Here is a 26727-nt window from a genome sequence, read left to right as displayed (position 1 = left end):
TTATGCTATTTAAATTTAAATTATGATGTTTTAAATTTTAATTTTGACTTCAAATTTTTAAATTTTGGTGTTTTTAATCGTTTAAAATCTTTTATAGCACTGGGTGGCATAAATCCGCTGTCACGCCTATCCGTGGTATAAATAGTCCAACATTTCATCGTGTAATGGACTATTTATGCTACTTGCATCGTAATATACTATTGTATCTAAAACGTAACTGATTCAAGAAGTATAATACGCTCTCCATATTTATATATTTTTCTTTGGCTTATTTTACAGCATGTAGAAGGATTAGGTAAAGGTTTATAAAATAGTAGTCACAATTAAAATAAATACATTTATTTTATAGACAACATCTCAAGTTTCTTCATAAGTACTGGCACAATAATTTTGCCCGTTCTTTCAATCCTTAATTTGAAACGCTCTCGATCTCGGGCTGCTTGCTCCCACTCTCCACGACGTGCCTTTTTATATGCATACACCCATGTACACATTAAATGAACTGTTGGATTTTCTTGAAAATGCACCTCCTTCTTCATGTTGCTATTTATTTTGAGCATTCAGTTTATACTGCACACAATCTCTTTTTAAAGGTGGAACTCCACTCTCGATGGAATTGTGCTCTCGACAGCCACTCCCAAATCTCTGAGTCCTGCTTTAGGTGCTCTGGCAGCTTATTCCAAGCTAGCCCGATGCTATTGGCGGCAAATGTTATGAGGAATTCTCGTGGTAAATATGCAATATCTCTCGGAGTCATAAATGACAGGTGCTCTGTGCGATAAAATTCTCTGAGAGATCTCTCAAAAAATGGCGTATTGTCGTGATAAAACTTTTTCAGCAACAATACATTTCTGTGTGCGCAGTTTGCCTTGAACGCTAACTTATGGTGTGGGCACAGTGGCTCCAAAATCTCATATTTCAGCCTCTATAACGAGGGAAAGCCCATTTCACCCATATCAACTACGCGAAAATTAAACTTCTCGAGCCATTGCTTCTTCTCGGCTCCTTTTACATACACAACACTCGTGTCATGTAGAACAGTTTTCCAGACATTTTCCAGCTCCTTGTAGGCCAGATCTCCCGAACTCCATGATAATCCGTGATAATTGCGTTCCAACCAGAGATTTTCAGACTTATACTTGGCTGTGAGTCTGCGCCACGGTGTAGGCGGCTTGAAAAAGAAAAACAACAACGTATTGAGTTGAGCGTTGAGTGGAATTATGGCAAGTTCCTTGACGACAAATTCGTTCACAGGCTTTCTGAATCCTTGCACATCGAGCACGTACTCCATTTTAACTGACTGCCTACCATAAGCTGCTGCTCAATTTATACCATCTTTTCCCACCACCCTTTAAACGATTTTTTAAACATCTCCACTCATAGGGTTGTATTCGTCTATACGATCGTGTAGGATGAGACAGTATGCAGAGGTGCCAACTGGAATATTTGCCCTAGCCTCAAATTCGAGACGTACACCAACTGATGCTTGCTTAAGTGACTCATTTTGTTTTGAGCAGTCAATGACAATGAGAGACGCATATGACAGATAGTCGGCTTTTTCAGCATTGGTTCTACCTCTTTGTTGTAGTACGCATTTTGAAAGTTGGCATACATATCGTAGAGTAGAGCATACTGATTATTAGTAATATTGAGATTGAGATTTCCATAGGGATAGTGTTGAGAGTTGAGAAAAAGTGTAACGTTGCTTATATTACAATGATCAAAGCGACTAGCATTGGCTGTTTTTCGTCCTTTGCGATTTGTCTGGAAGCCGAGAATAACGAAGCAAGGCTTCTCCAGCTGATTGGCAGTCTTAACAGTCCATACGTGTTTCGATGTACTGGGCAACAACGGATACTCGTATAGTTCCCAGCTACGAAAACTCATGGTGACAGGTCTGTCCTTTTGCAGATGATTGATCAATTTAATTTTATGTTTATCCGAGAGCACTACGTATGGCATTAGCCATTCAATTTTGGTGATTTCAACTTGGTAATCCTAGTAAACATTTGCACCGGCCACGACTACTTGCGTCTGCACAATATAATTCACATCAGAATTTGATCTTGTGAGAATAAGCTCATGTTTGGCATTCACAACAATTTTGCGATAATCTTCGGCAAAACCCAGGATCATACCAAGTGGAATTGATACGTCACAGTAGCCATTATCATCAATCCGTTGAGTCTCTGCGATGTCGAGCCAGCCTGCATTTTCAATCGCTGAGCTCTGACTAGGGTTGAATGATACGAATCCTTTCATGAGACTTATCAAGCCCACATTCTTGCATCGATCAATCTCTATGGCGTTGAGTTCGTAACGAATTTCCTTAAATAGATGACATACGGCGTTGTTTACAAATCGTGTGCCCTCGATGGCAGTGCCATCTGGTCTTTGTAATTTTCCGCATATATGTAGTGAACTGCGCGAAGGCAGTACGCATAGATCTTGATGTTGTATACCAATGCGAATTTCATCGCTGTTATTGAAATTCGATAAAGTATAGGGCTGTGTGCATGAATCTCGTAATGCGCAACAGATTCGTCAAATATGACAGGTGACTGTATGCTTAGCACCTCTTCCATTTCGCTGAAAGCAGCAAAATATTACGCAACTTATTTTTTTTCCAAGGACAACTCTTAAACCTAGACTTCTTAGAAACTGTATGTTTTGACGTGTTAGCGCTTTGAGCACTCGTCGATGACTGGCTGCTCGACGGCATGGTAAGTTACTATTATAGCCTTTACCCACTGTAGTATTGTACACAATACCCATAATGCTTAGACTGATTTGATGTGTAATCTAATTGTTATGACTTCGCCACGAAAATTAACTAAATGACCGTCTTGATCGACGATGTGGAGCTACAAGTTATTTATAGTCTTGACAGTGACTGGTAGGTAAATAATTGGCGATGGTACTTCGATAATCTTGTAGCCTGGCGAGACAGCTGGAAAGAATTCGTGTATGGTGTGTACCTTATGCTCATTTATGTATGCCCCAGATGTAATATTACACTCGACGCGTAAAGCGTTAACTTTGAGAATGGTTACTGGCAAGTCGGATTCGTAATCAGTATTTGACGACAATACGCGACTCGTAAAACCCAACAATTTGCCGATAGAATCTTCTGGCTGGAAATCAATCGATCGATTACACTTAATCATGCAACGAAGGGTGTTGTTATTCGGCTTGAGTTTGAGGGTTATGCCTTTTGGTGTAAGCGCCTCTTTCAGACTCTTCTCAATGTCTTCAATCTCGTAGCTGCCTGTAGGCAAAATTATCACTTCTCCTCACACGTAAAACTTGTTATTGCCTGTATCGATATTTGGTATTGAATTGAATGTCAACAACTCAACAAGTCCGAGAACGTAATTTTTGTTAGGTGAAAGTTCAAGCGGTGGAAAATATTGAGCTTCCAATACAGCTGAAGTTCCAAACAGGCTCAGTGTTAGTGAATCTTCCATGACTACTCGAACTAAACTGACTGAAGCCGAAGCAGAACCAACACTTATATATCATTCAGAAGAAATTTTAGGCAAAGATACCCACAGTTGTAGCTATTGTATTCTTGATAATGCTCCTGATTGTACTTGACTCTGCTCACATTCCAATATTCCATAAGATCCCGAGGTGGCTGTAAATTATCAAAACTGTCAAAATACACTATATGGTTGCGTCGTTTTCGATAGGCGACCCAATGCGTGCCTGGTCCATTTTTATCATCGAGATTGACGATGATTCGCGATAGTGCGGTCCACTCACTGGAAGCGCATTTCGCATGTAAACACCCCGAAAATATGGAATTTTTAGGACGCCGGCATATTTGAGAAGGTCAACGTCAGTTAGTGCGCGTTGCAGCAATTTGAAGTTTTTTTTTTTCTTAAACCTTGCCCACGTTTCAGGTACTTACCATAGCCCTCTTTGTAAGGTTTCAAATAGAGACCCTTACCACCGAGCGCAATAGCTTCCATTGTTTTGTTATGTCTTTGGCTTTCGTCAAGCTGTCGTTTAGCGGCGCTAGCATCGTTCACTGCTTTAGCGATACCAGCAGCGCCACCTGCTAATGCACCTGTTCCACTCAACCCGGCAAATATCGGAATGAGAAATGGTAGGAATGCTCCGATTTTGGATGGGACTGACAGCATACGTGGAATACGTATATTTTTCTTTCCCCCAGCCTTGTTTACAGCTTGTCGAGCAGCCTTCAGAGCGCTACGAATGACTGCGTGAGAGTTATTGCTTGGAACAGCAGAAGTGGAAGCGAGTCGACGAAAAGATGCGACGAGTTGCACATCGGCCGGTGACGTCAGCCTGACTAGAATATTCCACGAATTGACTCGACCTTGAGCGCGGACTCCTGGAGCACCGGAGTTTACCGCCCTGAGCCCCAACGTGCCTCCCAGGTACCCTGTAGTGACCTTTTTTATCGATTCCCACCTGCACAGGTGAGTGGCTTCACCTGCACGGGGGGTGGGGGGGGGGGGCGGCAGGCCTAGCGATGACGTCAAAAGCTTCTAGAACATTCCATGAGGGCGGGACCTATTCTCATCTGCACAGGTGTGCTGAGGGTGGCAGGGTGGTTTATCTACTTATAATATCAGCCCATCAAACTTGCCCGAACGCTAATTAAAAACCAAACGCATTACTACACAAAACTTATAAAACAGCCAATTAAACCCTATACACGACAGACCGCTACCTCAGCGCACCGAAGAAAAATCCCTCAATAATCCATCTCCCATCCATACTGGTAATCCCAAGGCGGTACAAGTCCAGCAGCAGCGCTCTTAGTTGTTGCGGTTCTCCGATAAAAATCAAAAAATTTTAATTAATCTATTGCTCTCGCTCCATCATCGACGAAAGATCAGGCTTTGTGTCGGACAAACTAAACTTGGCCAGCGGCGGTACCGCGCGTTCATTAACCAGAAAACTTGGCCGCTCGCGCGCGCGCAAGCAACGTTATTACGAACTTCCTTGGCCCGATGGCTGCTGCTATTGCTACTGCTGCCGCTGCTAGAAAGAAGAAGAACTCTGTCTCGCGCGCGGCGGCGGCGGCCCCGATAAACACCGTCCGCGAAACAAAGCCGTGGGAAACTTTTCTTTCACAAAAGCAAGCCCGGCCAAAGTTAAACATCGCGATGGATTTTATAAGACACCCACAGGGCCGCGCGATATAAATTGCGATTAGGGTGAAAGAAAAAAGAGGAAGATAGCGCCGTAGCTGCTCTTGCTCTGTGCTGTAATCGAAGGAGCCTCGGATGATATACGTTCACCGAGAGAGGGAGAAATCCGCGGGAGTCGTTAAAATTCAATTTCGAAATAATTTACAATAATTTACTTTAGTCGCTACCCCCGCTTTCTCTCTCTCTCTCTTTCTCTCTCTTCTGTGTGTACGTATACAGAGCCGATGGGGCACCGGCGGCACCGCTTGTTGTCCCTCTCTCTCTCTCTCTCTCTCCCCGCAGTAGCGACTGAGGAGAGCTCGGTTTTGTCGCATGAAATTTAATCGGATTCTCTCTCTCCCGGTTTTGCTTCTCTCCTACAGCAACGAGCTCCGCGCGGAAGCTAATATTGAGATTGAGAGGTTTATAATGTTTTCAGGGGGGTTTTCGTCTTTATATTGGATGCAAATCGAGTTTGCTAACTTTTCGGGGAAGGACATCTACGGCGCTGTGTATAGGATTCTAATGAAACCGTTTCTTCTACTCGACGCGCGTGTCCTCTCTTTAAAAAATGATGGCTTTTGTTGTGAAGCATTTAATACGTGATTCTGATTGGTTGCTGGTTGGTTGCCTAGGCAACGAGATCAGAACCGCGCTTTAAATTCATAACATCCATGATAATTATTTAGTCGTATAGCATGAGTTTGCATTCACATCAGTGTTGTAGTCGAACACGAAAGTATTTCAGTTAAAGTTGATTCAACTTTAAATATCTTTCCACAATCACAAAAGAAATCTACATGCAAAATATGAGCTTTCTAGACCTGTTAGTTTTCGAATGAGAAAAAATGCAAAAATGGAGTAACAGGTATCGGTCTCAAAATCTCTCACAACTGTTAAAAGTCAAAATTCTAATTAATGCCTTGACAAAAGAGCTAAAATACTTATCACTTTTTTCATGTAAAAATACACTGGAAATCAGAAATACCATGTGCTAGAGATGGTAGTTTCTGTGTAACTGTCTACAAGAAAAATTTGATACGCTAAATTAAAAAAATTCATATGGGCCTCGATGTGAAAATATGAATGAAAACAGTTAAATCATAATCATGTAGGTTACATGTTTTCTATGTAGCATAGTAAGTATCTGTGTAAAATTTCATTTGTGTAGCTTTTTTATAATGCAAATAAATGGCATTGTAACGATAGACAAACCCACTGACTCTTATACTGAACTTTTCTTCAAATTCACTATTCGAACCAATGATGACGACATTGAGCATTATTAGTATATTTATTAAAAAATAGTTGAGGGATTTATTAACATGTTACATGCTTATAAAATATTAGCAGACGTTAGTGTGCCGCACAACACTTATAATAGATTTTCTACCAGTGTTATTAGACAGAGATAGAATCAAGAGCGCGCGAAGCGCGCCTTCATTCCTAGTAGCCTCAAAATTCTAGAAGAAGCAATACAGCGTCTTCGTATCACTGGGCGTAAAGCAGATCGCGGGCGCGTTAGACGAGCGCGCGTCAAGAGTGCGTATAAAACGAACTCGCCGCGGTCACTTTTAGCATTCATGCTCGCGCGCGCTTATGGCATCTGCAAAGCCGTTCGTTCTCTGTTCTCGTTGCCGCGTATAATTTCTTATGCAGATGATACTGCTATTATAGCTACAGGTAAAGACTGGATAGAAGCTCAAGTAAATATGAACAATTTCTTAAGTGTAATTGCCCAGTGGCTGGCAGTAAACAAGTTGTCCTTAAATGTAGGAAAAACAGTGTGCATGACTTATGGAAGTAATATTGGAAGCGTACCAGCTCAGATAAATGTTAAAATTCTTGATAAAAGTATAACTAGGGTGGAGAACTTTAAATATTTAGGAGTTGTCTTTGATAGTAATCTAAAGTGGGATAACCACATGCAATATATAGTTGGAAAAACTAAATACCTAGTCTATATTTTTTATAAAATCTCTAAATCAATGCCCATAGAGACTCTCAGAATGATTTACTACGCATTTTTTCATAGTATTATAACTTATGGCATCATTGCTTGGGGCGGTGCATATAGGAATAGCCGAGACCAAGTTCAAAAATTACAAAAAAAAATTTTAAAAATCATCAATAAAAATAACTTTTTGTTACAAGACAATCCATTAAATATAGGTCAACTGTTTGCTTTCGAAGCTCTTAAACTACACTACTATGATCTCAAAGAAAAATTCTTAGCATCAGATAGTGTTACTAGGAATAGAAGTATTATTATACCAAAAACAAATAAGAGAATCAGCAATAAGAACAGCTATATGAAAGCAATTAATGTATATAATGAGCTTCCTAATCGACTAAAAGTATTAAATATAAATAAATACCCTCAAAAGAAAATCATAAAAGACTGGATACGATACAACTGTTAGAAAAATAATAAAAGAAAAAAATTGTTTCTGTATGCAATACACAAATTTGTTATTAGAAGCTATGCCAAATGTATATATCTTAGTTTTAAGTTTTAATTTTAAGTTTTGTTTATATCTTTCTTTTCCTTTGTAACCAGACTGCGAACAGGTAATTTTATTTACCTCTGCAGGTATCCAGGTATGAAATACATACCTTGTAAATTTCTTCTGGTAATAATAAATAAATAAAAACCGTAGTGGCTCCTCTCGGTCCCTGGGCCACCTGGGACACACCCTAAATCTTGCCTCATTAAAGGATCCCAGCGTCCGTACCCCCTTCTTGCTCTCCTATATACACTGCATCCCGCGCGATTTCGCTGCCGCCATGCACCGCCTGCAGCTGCTGCTGCTTCGAAATGTTACGCGCTGCAGTAATAACGACTCGAAGCCGGAGCTTTACTCTCGCGGCTCGTTTTTCATTAACTTTCGACTTGATGTACTCGGCGTTTCTCGCTGCTGCGTTTTGTTACGCGCAGGCTTCCGACTGTTAGCGTGCGAATTTTGTAAAAATTCTCGCACAGCCTATTCTGCGAAATCGTCGTTATTACCATTATCGAGCGTTACAGGCTGTGGGTATTAAACGCGCCGAGGAGAGAGGGAGACGGCTCCGATAATGAAACGCGCGCTGCCGCGAATTAATAACTGTTATGCGTGCGGCGTCGCCGGCAATCGATAATTTGACTGCCGTGTGCATTCGCATCTATACACACGCACACGTGCATTTTAGGCCCCGCAATCCCCAGGGAAAGGCGGACGCGCTCCCAGTCGACCGATAACCGACGACCATGATTACCGCCGCCTCCGTGCGCGCTCCTTTCGTCTTCTTGCCTCGTTTCTGTCCTATATACACTATAGTATACTCCGTTGCGTCGCGGTGTGCGGGAGAGTTGTTTTTATCTAGTCTTCTATATCGTTGAAATTTCGCCTCGCTTTCTATGAATAACTGCGGCAAGATCAAAAGCTATCTCTCTCTCTCTCTCTCTCTCTCTCTCTCTCTCTCTCTCTCTCTCTCTCTCTCTCTCTCTCTCTCTCTCTCTCTCTGTTGGCAAAATGACGCGCGCGGCTAATTTTCAGCGTGCTCTGAAGCCCACAGCGCCAGTATAGCTGCAGCACAATGCGAGTGAGTAGATAAACAACGCAGATACGGGCGCTCCCCCCCCCCCCACCACGCCACCCTCAGCACACCTGTGCAGGTGAGAATAGGCCCCGTCCTCATGGAATGTTCTAGAAGCTTTTGACGTCATCGCTAGCCCCCCCCCCCTCCTATGCAGGTGAGAAGGCGGTAAACTCCGGTGCTCCAGGAGTCCGCGCTCAAGGTCGAGTCAATTCGTGAAATATTCTAGTCAGGCTGACGTCACCGGCCGACGTGCAACTCATCGCATCTTATCGTCGACTCGCGGATCACATTACACCTGTTATTCTTTCATTATGCGCGCTTATTCGTTATATATACTCTCCTCGGATAGAATTAGGTTGACTAATAAGAGCTTCAGCACCGTACCGGCCGTCCCATTTGGTACAAGTCGCTTTCTCACGTTTTCCATAGTTTTGCCAAATACTGCATTATTCATTAACTTGTAAAGATTTTTTTCAAATTCATTTTTTGCTTCTTTTCTCATGCTACTATTCAAATCTATATACGCTTTTAGCCATGGCCTCTGATTAAACTGTAAGACTCTATGTATTCGTTGAAGTTGCAATCCTTTAGCCAGAGCTTGCTTTAAATTTCGATAATGCAAAACATATCGCTCTTTAGAGTGTAAAGTCGTCATGAGCTTCGAGTACGTTGAACCTGGTGGCTTCATGTGCTGAGGACATAGAGGCAAGTCACTATGATATTCGTGAAGCTGCTCTGGATACTCCAAGTCCACTTCAAGAATGCAGCCAATTGCTGAATCATCATCTACGCTGGAAAAGTCGGTTTGACTGATTGCTGTCTCTGTCATCCACTTAAAGCCTCTATATGGTAGTGATTGTTGCATTGCCTCATGCATCATAATAGATTAAATATTTGGAATATTCATCAGCATCATAGTCGGTACCCATGTAAATGTTATTCGCTCGAGAATAGCGGTTACAGCATTATATTCACTGCGACGTTTATGCGAATCGTCTTCAAAAGAGTAGCGAAAGATGACTTGATCGAAAGTGATTCGGAGCAGTGACAATAAGACACCACTTGACAAAATATCCGCGGCTACATACTACGCTGGATATACGGACCTGCGAAAAAACAATGCTGGGTAACCCGATACTGCAGCGACTGTCAGCTACCGCTCACCGGGATGACGTTTTAAAACACATGCAACCTGATCACCGCGCGACTCATGCCGAAAGATGCACGCTGACCTATAGCCTGCTATCAGAAAATTCTGTAATGCGTAGCCTCTGAGCTTGAGCGGATCCCTCGTAAGCTACCCGGAGTATACCGAAATATGCTGCTCCAGGAGCCTGCAGCAGCAGCCGACTCCCAGTGTCAGATGCACATTGAGCATCCTCCTGGAGACAGCAGGAAGTATGCCGTCCGAAGCCACCCTGCAGCTAACCGCTGACGCAATCACCCCCGTCGCATGGCTCTCGTCACACTTTGTAATCGAGCTTATTATGCCGTCGATGCGTACAGATAAAGGTGATCACGTCTAACTAGATCCATGCGGCTAGCTACTGCTGGTATGCATTGCGTAGATGCTGTCTGACCTGTGATGAAGCATGTGAGAGAGAGAGAGAGAGAGAGAGAGAGAGAGAGAGAGAGAGAGAGAGAGAGAGAGAGAGAGAGCTGCCGATAATACGCAGCAACTATTGATGCAGTGAGAAGATGCGTATATGCTATCCGAGGAGAGTATATATAACGAATAAGCGCGCATAATGAAAGAATAACAGGTGTAATGTGATCCGCGAGTCGACGAAAAGATGCGACGAGTTGCACATCGGCCGGTGACGTCAGCCTGACTAGAATATTCCACGAATTGACACGACCTTGAGCGCGGACTCCTGGAGCACCGGAGTTTACTGCCCTGAGCCCCAACGAGCGTCCCGGGTACCCTGCAGTGACCTTCTTTATCGATTCTCACCTGCACAGGGGGGCGGCAGGCTTAGCGATGACGTCAAAAGCTTCTAGAACATTCCATGAGGGCGGGGCCTATTCTCACCTGCACAGGTGTGCTGAGGGTGGCGTGGTAGGGGGCGCCCGTATCCGCGTTGTTTATCTACTCGAGTGTACTGTAGAGGGAAAGCCGTCGCAGGTGTGCCGCAGCAGCAGCCTCGGAAACGAAAGGACGGCTCTGCTGCTGCTGCTGGCCGGTAATTGACGAGAGCGTCCTTCTCCCTCGGTACGCGCGTCTCTCTCTCTCTCTCTCTCTCCCACTTTGTCGAATTGTAATACGGATTAATTTGCATTGTCGACGCGCGTATTGCACTCGCCGAATAGTTTGGCCGCGAATTAGCATCGAATGTGTCACTGTACGCGGGAAGGTTTCGAAAATTATGTATAGACCACGCGTTCATAGAATTTGTCACGTATATAGTAAGGCGAGAGGAGTGTCTGAGACGTATGCGACAAAGTTAGCGTCACTACGTCAATCTCGTCGCGGTTGGTATATCCCGGTGATTTTTAATTCAGGCGAATTTTAATCCGCCTCTCAAACGCGCGCTATATAAGGCGTGTCTACGGCAAAGTTTTCTATACGAAAGTGGCTTAAGTCGAATCCGAGTGGAGTGTGCGGATTTATCCAGCCCCGCGCGGCAGATGTCTTCCGCTGTATTAAGTCTGCCGTGGCTGAGTTTAAATCGCGGCTAAAACTACTGCTCCGACGTACGTGTTATTCAGCAGTGTTTAAAATTTCAAATGAAACACGAGCGGATACACCGGCTCTTTATAATCAGTAAAAACACGATAACTCTGTCGAGAGGGGAAGCTAATACCCCGACGCGAACGATCGAACAGCGACGATTTCATCCGCTGCTCCGCGCGAGGGAGAGAGCAAACAATACAAGAAAAACAGAGATAATCGAATCGTCAATGGATTCCTCAAAATAAGAGCCTCTCGATACGCACACACACGTGCGCTGTACGAAAAGCGTGTGCTAGACAGCCGAGAGGAACCAAAAGAGACGCGCATGTGTACACACAGACATGCACCGAGAAAAGCTGTCCGCGCGAAATCCCATTGACCGCCGACTACAAAATAAAGCCCGTCTCTCAAATAAAATATTAGCGATAGTTTTCGCGAGCAGCTATACTGCTCCGCGGGCGTTGTGTGCACCTATATAGGTGCCTGTGTATACGTATAGCTATATAGATATATATAGAGAGAGGGACTCACGTGAACGGCGACTTGATTTCCCGTGGGATTTCTTGTAAAAGTGCACCGACGCGCACGAATACGTGCGCGCGAGCGTCTCTAAGAAAAGTCCGATGTATATAGGCAGGAAAAAAACGCGCGCGAGTGCGTTATGTGGCCGAAAGCGAAAGGAAGAGAGAAGAGTGTAAGCGAGAACGCGGCATTGTTGTGGTATTGTTGCGCGGATGTGGCGGTCGGTAGAAATTGAAAGACTGATGGAGGTGTCGATTTTTTTTTTCTAATTATTCTGCGATACGTGGATGATCGATTCGTACTTAAATTATCGACTATATGCTTCGACTGTAATGAAAATTAATGTAATCAACGATTGGTATTTGAGAAAAAACCGCTCGCTCGCTTTTTAAATCAATATTAATGTATGCGTATCGCCTGGTCGTTGCTCAATCTGTAATTTAATCCGAGTTTTTTAAATTAAAATCCACCCGCATATAAATCGTACCTGGAGTATCCAATACTTTGAAAAAGTTATTTCGTTGCATAGGCTAGTATCATATAAATCAGTTATTTTAATCAATTTTAGTGTATGTGAACTGTTTGAAGGAGCCTCGCATTTGTATTTGAGGTCAAAAAATACATAAACTACTGACCATCTGCTTTATCCTGGAAAAAATTCGGTCAGTACAAGCCAGACGTTAAAAAATAATTCACGGTTAGATTAACATAATGGTAACAAGAATAATAGATCAGCTTGCCCGAGAAATCGCAAACTCGGCTAACGTATAATAGCGTAAATAATGCTAATTATCGCTATTAGGCTCAAAGCTCAAAGCTCCCCACGGCCCCCTATATCTTTGCCGAATTAGTCTAATCAAATGATTCATAGATATCTTGGAATTCCGAGCAAGTTGTAATGCGGTTATCACATTAAAGTTCGAAATTCGGTCAATTCTTCGAAAAGCGCAAACAGTCGTCAATCATTGAAACGAACTGCACTGTATAATCATAAAAATTAAAAAAAAAAATATGCTTAGCACGTCAAAAGACGTTCGGAAAGTCGAGTATATGAGCGACGAAGGCAAAAGGGCAATAAACGCTGCAAATATTTGCGGTCCCCGTCAATGACACGATCATCGGCTTGCCCCGAACAAACATACGAATACGGCGGAACGATAGTACGGCAGCCGAGTTGCGGTGGTGCGCGTCGTTACGTTCAAATTTTCACGTATATGGAGAAATTAAATCAACCGAAGTAATAATTAATAGCTACACACATTTGTCCTCGTTGCGCGACGATCTCCATACATTTTTCTTGCGTCTAGTTTTATTATTGCAGCAGACGTGTGTTTGACTAATGTCAAGCGCAAAATCGTCGCTGCTGCGTTTGACGAGGTATATGAGCATATCTAACGATTATTCCTCATTTTCTGTTGCAGATTTTCACGCGGTACGGAAAGGTCCTGAAAATCGTCACATTCACAAAGAATGGTAAGTATAACGATTCTCAAATTTTCATTAAAAAAAAAAATTAAAAACTCCTCAAAAAAAACTTGACTCCATCTCAAACGTCATCCCAATTTCCCTCCAACGCTCCCTCTCTCTTACCCACACTCACACGGGCATCAAGAAGACATTTCTCGCAATTTTCCGCGCGCAGCGCAGCGGCTCTTTTTCACCCGCGCGCTCGCTCACGTCGTCGTCGTCGTCAAACTTTCAGACTCGCCTGATCATCACAAAGGACGCCGCTTAATTAATTTACGCGCGCTCAAAGTCTCTCGGCGTGCTTGGCGCAAAATATCCCAAATGCTTCGGCTATACTTTGTGTGTATGCGAATGTTACATCAAACACGGGCGCGCGTGCTCTCTCCTTTTTTACCTGCTGCAGCCCCACTGGCAAATTATACATATATAAGTATTCCTCGTGTTATTTGCGCGAGCCCTAGGAGATACAAGTGGCTACCCGACGCTCGCTTATTTAATTAGTCTGTCCGTTTGGCTTTTCGCCTCTAATTAAGCTGGACTCGCGTTACTCTGCCTTCTAGCCCCGGCGCGTTGTGTTCCTTCTTTTTTCTCTCGTTGCAGCAGCGCGAGTTTCTTTCCCTCGTGAGGGGAAAAAATTAACTATGAAATTACTTGTCGAGTGTATAAAGAGCCGCGTGCGTGCATACGTTGCCTAATCCTTTTCGCCGGCGCGGGGATCAAGGTTTGACGTCAAAGGCTCGAGCTTTTCGCAAAAATTGCGTTATTCCGAATAGAGTTTGAAGAGTGTGCACGAATTATCATAAAGATTGCCGCTGCGCGACGGGATTTCGCTCGAGAGTTTTTTCGCTGATTGAGAAAAGCTGATTAGCCTCTTGGAATCTCGTAACTCTGCGACCTTATAAGTGGATCATCGTTAATGGAAGGCAGCCGTGTGCGTGTGTGGACATTTTGTTAACGATTTTTCTTTTACTCTTTTTGCAGGTACGTTCCAAGCCCTCATCCAGTACGCGGACATGCTGTCGGCGCAAACCGCCAAATTCGTAAGTATATTTCAAGCTTTGTTCCTCTGCACTCTCGCGCTAAACGATTTTACAGTAATTCAATTTCATACTTGCGCGAATTTCGCATTTTTTTCTCTCTTCCCGCGTCCAACATGTATGCGCGAGAAAAGATTATCAACTAGCAAAATGAATATTCAGATCCTTTATATCCCTCAACAATTTCGACGTCATAAACGGAATTTTAAAAACATTTAATACGCAATATTCTAATTAACGTGCATTTAGCGGGAAAATGAATCCAAGCGGTTGCGCACTGATGACGTGTACTCTAAAAACTTCGTGTCACGAGGTAACGTTTTACCGGCTTTTCATCGTATAACAAAATCCCGGCGCGCATTACCAGGCGTATTTTAAAATTTCGCGTTCGTAAATTCCTCACCCTAGGAAAATTGAATAAACGATCGTTTCTTCCAAAATTTAAAATAAGCAGAGTTTTCTGTATGAACGAGCGCCAAAACTAACATTTAAAAAAGCTCGGTGGCATTCATCCACGCGTCAGACTACGAATTAAATTCCGGGGAACTTAAATAATTTCATCGTGTCTCGCGCAGCGTACAAAGCAATTATAAGAGCTCGCCGCAAAGAATCATGCCCCTCTGGCGCGTCTTGCGCAAGTTTCTTTGCAAGTCACACGTTCACCTCATGCATAAGAGACGAGCGCTTAACCCGAAGCCGGAGCACAAAGAAAAACTGCCGTCGCGCGTGAAAAAAAGTTAAACGAGGAATTCGGGTTTATATAGATACAGAGAAAATCCGGCCCCGGGGGCTCCGCGCGGCTTTGTGTCTCTTCTTTAGTTAGATTTTATAATGAATTTAGAGAGCGATTTCTTCATCTCTCTCGGCGCACGAGCTGCACGCAATCTTCTCTTTCGGCTCTAACAAAGTTACGCTTTCGTCAAATCCCTGCTTTCGTTTGCTCGCTCGGCTTTTTAACGGCTCGCTGTGCTCGCAAGCGTCTTGTTTCGTTAGCGCATCCGGCTGCTTTTGTACTTTGGCTTCTTAGCCGGGGGAAAGCGGCGGCGGACGTCTCACTGTTTCCTTGACGCGCGCCCGCGTGCTGAGATGACGTGCAAGCAGCAGCCGCGTATTTGAAATTCGCGAGTAATGAAATTCGCGAGTAATGAGGTTCCTCTCTCACTCGCTCTTTTAGATATGCCGCACGTATCGCTTTGTTATGCGGATTAATTAATGGCTTCAAAGGAGCGTCTTTTTATAATTGGGTTAATTTAGCCTCGTGAATCTCCCGAAGCTCCAGGAGATCGATTTGTGTATTTTTCGTCTTTCGTTTCATTTCCAAACTTGATAACGCGTAAACGCAAGTTCGCGCGTATATTTCTTTTTACAATATAGACGCTCAATAAAGCTCGGATAGTATTTTATCATTACGCCGCGCGCGTGCGTTATGTAATACGTAGTGCTTTATAGCTTCTTAGTTGCGTGGCTATTACCTCTTGCCAGCGAGATTTACGTGTTTGAAAATTATAAGTAACGAGCTCCGCAGGTGCGCGATTCTTGCTTCCACGGGCATCGGTATACAAGATTATAAAACATAACCGAATGCAAAATCAGAATCCCGTCGAGAGCAATCCGCTATAAAGATAATCGGAAACGTCCGACGCTTGATCGATTCCGCGAATTCCTCACCCGTAATATAATCGCGCGGCGCATAATCGATCGTCGCTTTGTTCAGCCGTCCATGTCTTTCCGCGACGTCGTCGATAGAACGCGCGTTCGCATCCATAACAATCTGATTACTCGTTCCAGAAAACGTTATACAGTCGCATACATACGCTAATTCCACGAACAGCGCGGCGCGACTGCCTGTAATTAGGTACGTTTCCGTTCGGTTCGATCAGCATCTCTCTCTCTCTCTCTCTCTCTCTCTCTCTCTCTCTCTCTCTCTCTCTCTCTCTCTCTCCCTCTATCTCTCTCTCTCTCTCTCTATCTATGTGTTATACGCACAGGATATATCCGTTATTGTTTCTTCGATCGGATAATGCGCAGCCCGCGCGCTTTGAGCGATGTTCCCCGGCACACGTGTGCGCTCTGCCCTCGAGTGCGTATATTATGATAAATGTTATAGGGGATTTGCCGAGGCGAAGCTCGAGCGCAGTTAACATCATTTAAATAAAGTCGCAGACCGGATTGCGCTAGCTAGCACTGGCTCCGTGTACACGTAGGGTTGACTTTTCGGGATATAGGAACGGTAATAATGAGGTCGGAGGTGCGCGCGAGAGAGAGAGAGATAGATAGATTAGCCTTTATTTTACACAAGTCAAAAATACATATGTATCACATATTGTCATTAATTTATCACAGATTCGTATTACGCATTATGTACATTTTTTCTTCTTATTTACTACTCTATCACGTCACTTAAATAAAAACCTTTGGTCATAGATGTTAAAATACATTAATAATATAAATAAATTAATAGAATAAATATTTGGACGGTACAATATCTAACGGAGTCACGAAACAGTCGCAGAATCAGTGTTCTGATCGACAGTACACTCAATCTCGCGTACGTATATGCGCCTCCGCATCACAGCCTTAAAAGATTTAAGCGACGGGAGAACTCTCATGTCGCGCGGGAGAGAATTCCAGAAGCGCGTGCCCTGGGCTTTAAAGGAATATAGCCCCGCATCGGTACGCGCGCTAGGCACCACTAGTTCTTGCGGATCCCTAGCTGAGGTTCTAGACTGGTTCCTATCAAAAAGGGCAGCAAGATACGGCGGCTGTCCCATTACAATTGCTTTATAAAGCATCACCGCCGCGAATAACTCCCTTCTTGCCTTCACTGGAACCCAGCCTATTTTCCTCCTATAGGGGGAGATGTGCTCGTCCCTTCTAGCACCACATATGTATCTCACACATGAGCTCTGCAATCATTGAAGTCGTGTGCTTTGTTGTCCTGATACGCCAAGGTAGACAAGAGAGCAGTAATCCAAGTGCGGGATGGCAAGAGCGCCCGCCAGCTGCTTACGCAGTTCCTCGGTGGTGCAGGATCTAAAGGATCTAAGTCCATAAAGGACTCTTTCGGCTAATCGCATCTACCTGCGGTTTCCATGTCATCTTCGAATCCATTACAACACCAAGGTTGGTTACAGTGTCGGCAAAGGGCACGAAGACGCCATCCTCGATCCCAATGCCAGGCAGCTTTAGACTTTGCACCTTGTTAATATTACTGTCCGACCCAAAAATAATAGCTTTAGTCTTCCCGACATTGAGGCGAAGCGCGTTCTCGGACGCCCATACTGCCACTGCACGCGCCACAGCCGACAGATGGTCCACACCCCCGCTCAAGTCGTCCCTCGCCACCTGCGTATAGGTTTGAAGGTCATCAGCATATAGCAAATGCTCGACACTATCCGATAATTCGCCCTTAGGGCCCTTAAAAGAAGCCAAAATGTCTCTGAGATCGTTGATGTAAAGACTAAAGAGAAGAGGACCCAGGACCAAGCCCTGTGGAACGCCAAGATTGGTAGTGAGCCAATCAGAATTGCCAACTGTTTTCGTAACCACTTGATGGTTACGCTCTGTAATGTATGACTTGATCCACAGAACTACGGACCTAGAGAAACCCACTCCTATTAGCTTTCGAAGAAGTTTAGAGGGCGAGATCGTGTCGAACGCCTTACTGAAATCAAACATCAGGAGGATAGTAAGCAGTTGTTTTTTGCTATTAATACCCGCCCTAATGTCCTCTGACAGACTCAGTAGTGCTGTTTGCGTGCTGTGATAACGCCGAAAACCCGTCTGACGTGTATCCAGAAGCTTCTCCGACTCTAAGTACTCGGATATCTGGTCGTGAACAATCTTCTCTAGAACCTTGGCAAGAAAACATAACAGAGCGATCGGACGAAAGTCTGAAGCGGCTGATGGAATTGCCGTTTTCTTGAGGGGCACTAGACAGGCCTTTTTCCAGGCTCCAGGGAAGACGCCACTAGACAGAGAGGAGTTAAAAATAGATGCAAGGTGGTGGCCCAGGACCGGAAGGGATTTAGCAATGACATCCTGAGGAATGCCATCCTCCCCTTTTGCCTGTGATGAGAAATGCGCAACGGCCAGGACCACGTCCGAAAAAGTGATTTCACGGAAAGTGAAACCAGCTTCACTGGCCGTCGCCACAATCTCATCCAAGTTCACCTCGCTCTCTGATTTTGATACGGAGACCCCGGCAAAGTGGGCATTGAGCTCGCCTGGGGAGAAACCGGGCAGTTCCTCCTTAGTCGTGGACAATAGTCCAAGATTACGAAGCTCAATCTAGATGTTTTTGTTGTTGTTCAGGGCCTCCGAAATTCTGGCCTGAATAAAAGCTTCTCGCACCTCGATTGTGCGCTGTTCTGCTTGAGCCGCAAGAGACTGGAATTCCGACCAGAACCTCGAGTCACGGGTCCTTTTGAATCTTCGTTCGACCGCATCACGCTTATCATAAAGGTCTTGAAGTTCTGCGTTGACCGATTGTGAAGATTTTTTATTTTTGGGTTTAAATTTTTTTAAAGGGGCAAGTTTTTCAATGACAGTCATGATGTTGCCACTAAGCGCTTCTAATTTACTGTCTGTGGTCATGCCCGGGTAACTGATGGTCGACCAATCGCAGGTTTCGAGAAGGGAAAGAAGCTCCTCGCACCTGATGGATTTAAAATCTCTATAAAAGAATGGAGTTAGAGTAGGAGATTCCGACTTTGGAGTCCGAAACGTAAAATCAATGATGTTATGCCTACTCGGAAAGGTCGCCATCATGTTGTTCGCATTCAGCACTACTTCATTGTTGTCAGCATAGATTACGTCAATCCACGTATGAGACTCCCCGACGTGGTGCGTCGCGCCATGTTCAACTAATTTGAGATTCAACTCACAGGCCAAATTCCTGACAAAATTCGCATCCTGAGACGTCGACAACATATTTGCGTTCAGGTCCCCCATGACTATACGATGATTATAGTCATCCGCATATAGTTTTAATTTATCCACTAGGTCAGAGTTGGTCATGAAAGAAATATCTGGTGGTCTGTATATAACGGCGACAAAAATGGGGGGCATGCGGTCCTTTTGAATTCTACACATAAGGTACTCTGGAATCCCGGGCTTTCTACCATCCGTCGTTGTTGGAGATGAGCACGGTATGGTCGCCTTGTAACTATTGTGGATGTATAGTGCCACACCTCCTCCCAGGGTATTCCTGTCCTGCCGAAGGACAGAGTAGCCCTTTACCTGAGCAAATACATCGTCAACGCTTGGCCCGAAACGCGACTCAGCCACGCCAAAGAGATGGTAGAAGGGACCAGCAGTCGCCAGGAATTGACGAAACATCTCCATGTGCCTGTTCAGCGAGGTAGCGTTGACAAAACCCGCCCTCAACCCATCACACTCTGCTCCTCTCACCTTCACTCCGCCTAGTCAGTTTTTCGTACTGTCTTTATCTAGCGATCCTGAGCATGACGCAGTCTCAGTGATCGCGTTACCGTTATGTACCGCTGTCGCATTATTTACAATATTGTCGTTACCCGTCATACAAGAATATGATGCAGCGATAGCTTGCAAGTCAGCTGCCGTTTGAAAATGATGTGACATCTCCCCGTCCCGCATTTTTGCCAAGAAACGACCGCCTCTATGCCAGACGTACTTGAAACCAAGACCGCTAGCTACACTTTTAAGACTTTTAAACTGCAAAAACGATTCTTTACTTAACAACTCATTTATGAAGATTTTACTTTGAACCAGGCTATTACTCGTTTAGTTTTAGATAGAGCGGTGCATCGGAAATCGGCTGATGAATTAGGCATTCGTATACATACATACGCTGCTGGAGGAATATGACAGGCTTTCAATTCGATGAACCATGTTATAATTAGCCCGATTTCAACCTGAATTTCGCGGAGATTGTGTTGTGCGCGTATACGCGTTCGATTTTCGATTTTTAATGAAAAGCCGATGCGTATAGTGTAGTTTCTGCGTGCGTCATACTTGAAACGCATTTGGATACCCTTTGACCGGAATGCCAGTGGGTATAGTCAATATAAAGTATATCGGTTTAAACAAACCCGTCTATATACACCGCGCGATGCCAACTGGCCGAACGTATAGCGTATATAATGACACACGCGCACGAAACGTACACGTCTGTCCCTTGGAAACTCTCCTGCATTATTGTGTGCCTAAATTCCTGCTCTACTCTCGCGCGACCCGTATTTGCTCTCGGAGCGCAAAGTATCTATTGAAATTTCTGCTGCGCTATTTACAAAATACTCGCGGTAAAACGGCGAATTCAGGTCGAATACGTTACGCTTCGGATTTCGTTGACTGTCAAATTCGACGTGAATTTCGAATTGCGATGCTCTCTCTCTCTCTCTCTCTCTCTCTCTCTCTCTCTCTCTCTCTCTCGAGCAAAAAAAAAGTGTTCCGTACCACTCCTCGCGCGATCTAATTACGAGCTCACTTGGCATATCCAGTCCCGGTGTGTATATATGTATAATGTATATGCAACCAACGCGTCGGGGAAATTCATTAGCCATAGGGGAAACATAGGCGTGCACTTGCTCCTCGGACTCACGCATAGCGCAACAAAAGGGCGCGCAAGTCAAACAGGCTCTCCCGGACGTTGTTGCTAACGCGGAGCTTTGCGTTGTCGAGCCTAATACAGGTGAATGATTGACATGCGCTGTTTTGTCTTGCGAGAGAACCCCGTGTAAACCCCTGAAGTATTTATCCGAAATTAAGTTGACAAACACCTTGATTCCCCGCAGGAAGCGAGCGTGCGGTGCGCTTGATAGCTGCAGACTGCGCGACACGCGTCTCTGTTCCACGTGTGCGCCGTGTACACATGGATTCCAAGCCTGTAAACTCAGCCGAATCGTCCACATGATTACTCTTTCTATTATGCGCGATGTATAACGTTATTTTTGAAGCGACGATGGTTTACGAAATTTCTAATTGCAGAACCTCGACGGGCAGAACATCTACAACTCGTGCTGCACGCTGCGCATCGACTACAGCAAGATGCAGAACCTGAACGTCAAGTACAATAACGACAAGTCGCGTGACTACACGAACCCAACCCTGCCGACGGGCGACGCGAACCTGGACGCGGCGTCCCTCGCACTGGGAGGTGAGTTGCTGCCGCAGCTGCTCCTCGGGGCCGCGGGCTCCCAGCCGCGCGCCAGACTGCCCGGTGAGTGTCTCGTTTTCGTTCGAAACTGCCAAAATGAGAAACTCACGTACTGCAGACTTATTATATTATATTTATATTTATTATAACTCATTTTCTCTGTTATATAATTTGATATACTTGTTCGTACAGTTATGTTGCTATAGCAGTTGAGAATTTGTTTATTTTTTTTTTATTGTCTTTACGGAGAGTCGTCTGCATCGCGATAGTTACAAAAGTTTCTCTGATTAGCTGTGTTTATTATTTATTAATGACTTGGATCTGTCGAGTTGTGCCTCCGAAAACTGTCTCTTATCCGTTCGGGTTGGATCCACGCGGCAAATGGAATGATATCTCGTATTAGTTTGTCTGGTTTAAGCTCTCCGTGTACGGAGGAAGTCGGAATTCATGACTTCCGCATGTGGTTTACGTGGGTAATAGATGTCTTTCGGAGGAGGTTCTTTTTCTATGTTGTTCTCTTTCTCTTTCTGTCTCTCTTTATACTGTACTTTCAAAATTTATGGAATGCCCTTCTGATCAAGTTGTTAATAAATAATCGATACTCAATCAGATGTAGGACTCCATCTCTCTTTTGAAGTTTACTGTTTCAATACTAATCGAACCATTTACTTTTCGCGAGTTTACTGCTCTATCAAGCTGTTATTTCACTGTTATTTGTAAACGAAAACATAATGTGGTATTAACTGGACTCTCTGACACTTCATTCACTTTTCTGTCATCTTCAAGGTAAATTCTATCTGACTTTGCATGTTTGTTGCATCCCACCTCCTATACTTCACTCACTGGCTCCTGCTGGTCAAGATACGATTATTCGGATCAAATCTATACTTCCTTTGCTCTCAAATAAAGGCCCGTATCCTGACCAGCAAAACGATTCACTTCTCCAAGTAGAACCACTCGATATATACGATACACGATAAAAGAAATTCACTCCCACACGATCGAAAGATCGGAAAGTTTCATTTCGCGAACCTAATACAAGATGCAGAGCAAAAAGTATTGTTAATGCCTTGCGAAGTGAAAGCGAAGGGCCTGTGTAATAATTTAAATGAATTTTCTGAAGTAGAGTCCATTGCAGGCGCACCGAGCGTCTTGGCCTCGCCGTTTGCGGCGATGCACGGCCTGCCCTCGCCCCTTACCGGGCCCTACAACGGTGTGCCACCAGCGGGTGGACTCGCTGGTCTGGGTGGCTTCAACCTCGGTGCCGGTGCCCTTGGTGTCCGCGTGCCCGGCAGCCCCCAGCCTTCCTGCGTTCTGCTCATCAGCAACCTCAACGAAGAGGTGAGTAAAGTACTGCTTTTAAAGCTGCTGCGGTTTCTATGCTATATTATTTTTCAGTTTTTTTTTCTTTGATAGTAAGTATACTATAGGTTATTTTTACAGATTACTTTTCACTTGATGTATTATCGGAAAAATTGTCCTTTTTTAAATTACAGATATGCAATATTATGATAAGTTACGCTAATCTTTAATGCATCAATTCAAGTTCAAATTTTCAGTGATTAACGCTGATTGAAATCTTAATAATATATTCATATATTCATATAAAAAAATAATTGACGCAGAATTTCTAATCAATCTCTGTAATCATTTTATTAATGATCAAATTCAACTTATCGTTCATTTTAATATCTTTTACTTTAAACAAACACTATCTAACGTTACAAGAACTATGTATGTAAGCGTAGAATTCAAAAATTCAACAATTCTACAAACCATATAAGGTGCCTGTTATAATTTTTAGTTAACATTGCTTAATGACTTTTGAATATTATCAATTCGCTACCAACGTTGTCGAGACTTTCATGTATTGCTATACGAAATTTTGTAATTCAAATGAACTGCGCATTTTGAATTTATTCAAAAGTCTTTACTGTAAGTAGTGCTAAGTAGTCGACTTCTGAAGACTTTCAAATCTAAAGTCTGTTTAGATTAGAGCTTCTTTTTGTTCATTCGAATGATTTTATCTATCAAATAATATTTAGTATGAACAATTAGTCTCTAAAACTGTTTAGAGTAATACTTTTGAACAATAAAAATCACAGTAATCTAGACGCATAATATTGTGCGAGTCGTGTAAAATGTACATTATTTTAAACAAGTGTACCGTAATTTTTGTTGTTTGGATTGAAACTTTGCTAAAAAGAAACATCTAAAATCGCACCTGTATACGATGCGTATGCGCCCTGTTCTGTTGCCTTCCAATCTATTACTATCCCAGCCCTCAGCCTTCATCTTTAATTACTATACCTATATTACACTTTGGAAAATGAAAAACAGCTCACTCTTCCCAAATTCACCGCCAAATATCTCTCCACACCATACCTCGTATAGGTCGTAGCACAAGGCATACAAAAGTATTCTATACGAATACGTTCAAACGATGTATACGAATTATTGTACAAATTATATATAAACTTCTTTTTAAACGAGGCGCCCTCGACGCGATACCTTTCACATGCATCAAGACACGCAGGGCCTACATTTGACTGAGGCCCGACGTAACCTTATGATACTGTCACTTTATTTTTGTTGTATATATTTTTTTGTATCCTTTGTCCACTGTACGCTATGAGCTATATCTATACGTCGCCTTGTTTTCCATCCTTAAACTTTTCTCTAAAATAGCCGTCGAGTCGAGGACGCCTCGGGAATCCGCGAGTCGGCGTGTTTCACACTTCGCAGCTGCAACTTGTCACTACTGTACTATAACTATGTGTACTACTGTCGTTTTTTTTAAGTAGCACGCACAAGCTTCTCGCCTGTCGCCGTGTTTTTTTCCTGTCATTTATCGTGCAGCTAGTTTTATTTTTGTTGATTGTGCGCCTCTCGCTACTACGAGCGCACAGAGCGAGACTCTACCGGAATAAAGTGTCTGTGAAAAAGAGCCACTTGAACTTAGAAAGATTAATTATTCAAAGTTGTAATGATCAATCAAATGGCCGCGCATATACCGCGGACGGAGTAGAGCTAATTTTATCGTCGGAATATGGAAGATTGGTTTATTTAACCTAATTTTTAAAAGCGTTCTTTGAAAAATGGTTCGGTTTATTAAGCAACATCTCTGTTGCACGTTTTTGCTCATTTGATTTATTAGCTCATACATGCCTTCGAACGCGTGAATCAATTGTTGTAAAAAATATTTTATCAAGCATGAATTCAGTTTTCGTGTAATCTTTCCATGTGCACGGAAAAAGATACGGCCTTAGATTTTCCGAACTTTTTGATTGTGAACCACATTTCAACGGAATTGTCGAAAGTATGTTTTTACCGCTTCTGTAAATTAAAATTGCGATTTTGAAATAACGAGAATCTTGTGCGCGCTCATACTATTACATTAAATTCTATTTACTCGCTGACTATTGACTGGACTCTGTCTGTTCTCTGTGTAGATGGTCACGCCTGACGCTCTCTTTACCCTGTTTGGTACGTCTCCACATTTATATTATTAATTATATTACATTATGAATTATTATATTTACACTCACATTAAGATACACTGTCACACATTAATAGAAAAAAAGGGAAAAAAAAGAATTGCGCAACTGTTGTTTTGTACACGCATCATTTTTTAAACTCATAAAGTACAAATTTTTCAAAGATTTTTCTGTTCACTCGATCGTCGTTTTTCTAATTATTCAGCTTGAATATTGCTGTATTGCATAGAATTAAATAAATTGAGTACATGATATATTATTTTGTCAATTGGCAGCCAACAACATTCATACACAATCACGCTCAATCAGTATCTTTCAAAATATTCATCTTTTCAACTTCTATGATTGTTTATTTTATGAGTTTTCTTAACACCTTTATTGTTTATTTTACAGCTTCACATTTCCGTTTCACTAATTTTACGTTAAGATTTTTTCGTTTTTTTCTTCAATACTTCAACCAATTTTAACATATACTGCGATTATAAAAACGTATACATAAATATTTCACTTCATTTTTCGCCGATCATAAATACATGTGTCATATAATGCCTCATGCCACGTTTTTTCTCTATATTTCCGAGCATCTTTTCTAAATTTTTCATCATTACATTAATATTATCAAAAAATCTAGAAACCTTTAAAATTACATCATAAAAGCTTTGGCTTAATTTTCGTATAAATCCATAAAAAAATTCACTTCTGGGGACCGTTTGGCTTCTGGATTTTGTGTTGTAATGTTTTTCGTTAGTCGTCATCAATATAAATGGCGTTAAATATTTTTTGCATAAACATGTATTGCTTATCGAATTTTTAGATTATCGATTGCAAATAATAAAATGAGAATCCAAACGTCAACGGTTCTTGCATGCATTATACATAGAAAAATATCCAGATGCACCCGAATTTCAATATATCGGGCTTTAAAGATCCCTCACAACCTTGAATTACGACGAAATCGCATATTCACTTTGGCTTACTCGACTTTGTTGACTAATCTCTGATTTTTGCGTCTAGGCGTTTATGGGGATGTACAACGTGTGAAGATTCTTTACAACAAAAAAGATTCGGCACTGATTCAATTAGCCGAACCTCACCAGGCTCACTTGGGTAAGTTGACATAATAATCAGATTAGATTGGTGAAATTAATAAAAAAAATTGACTATAATTGCTGATAAAAATAACATTGGTTCCACAGCAATGACCCACATGGACAAGCTGAAAGTCTTCGGCAAGCCAATCCGAGTAATGCTGAGCAAGCATCAGACGGTTCAGCTGCCACGTGAGGGCCAGCCAGACGCTGGTCTGACCAAGGACTACACCAATAGCCCACTTCATCGCTTCAAGAAGCCTGGCTCAAAGAATTACCAAAATATTTATCCTCCAAGTGCAACTTTGCATTTATCAAACATTCCGTGAGTTGAATTTCTGGCAGTATACTCTTTTATTTGTACGCATACTTGTAAAGCAATGATAACTCATGATTTTTACTTCAATAGAGCAACGGTATCTGAAGAAGAGATTAAGGAAGCCTTCACAAAGAACGGTTTCACTGTGAAGGCGTTCAAATTTTTCCCAAAAGACAGAAAGATGGCACTCATTCAAATGCCAAGTATGGACGACGCTGTGTCGGCTCTGATTGTAAGTTTCAAT

General features: G+C 42.9%; 1 protein-coding gene across 18 annotated transcripts in view; it reads left to right on the top strand.

The window, feature by feature from the left end:
• Positions 1–26727, top strand: part of LOC100119465 (polypyrimidine tract-binding protein 1) — a 455850-nt gene that overhangs the window by 414766 nt on the left and 14357 nt on the right. For 10 of the 18 annotated variants that reach the window (XM_016988895.3, XM_031921112.2, XM_008214648.4 and 7 more), the window contains 8 exons: positions 13362–13413; positions 14389–14447; positions 21411–21642; positions 22703–22920; positions 25032–25065; positions 26091–26183; positions 26273–26489; positions 26574–26715. In XM_016988895.3, the coding sequence (XP_016844384.1) occupies positions 13362–13413; positions 14389–14447; positions 21411–21642; positions 22703–22920; positions 25032–25065; positions 26091–26183; positions 26273–26489; positions 26574–26715 (1047 nt within the window). The remainder of the gene's footprint in view (positions 1–13361; positions 13414–14388; positions 14448–21410; positions 21643–22702; positions 22921–25031; positions 25066–26090; positions 26184–26272; positions 26490–26573; positions 26716–26727) is intronic. The other 8 variants (XM_032595739.1, XM_031921105.1, XM_032595738.1 and 5 more) reach the window with 5 other exon arrangements.

The sequence above is a fragment of the Nasonia vitripennis genome, chromosome 1, assembly GCF_009193385.2.
Source record: "Nasonia vitripennis strain AsymCx chromosome 1, Nvit_psr_1.1, whole genome shotgun sequence".
Classification (NCBI taxonomy): Eukaryota; Metazoa; Arthropoda; class Insecta; order Hymenoptera; family Pteromalidae; genus Nasonia; species Nasonia vitripennis.
This window is presented reverse-complemented; position numbering and strand designations above follow the sequence as displayed.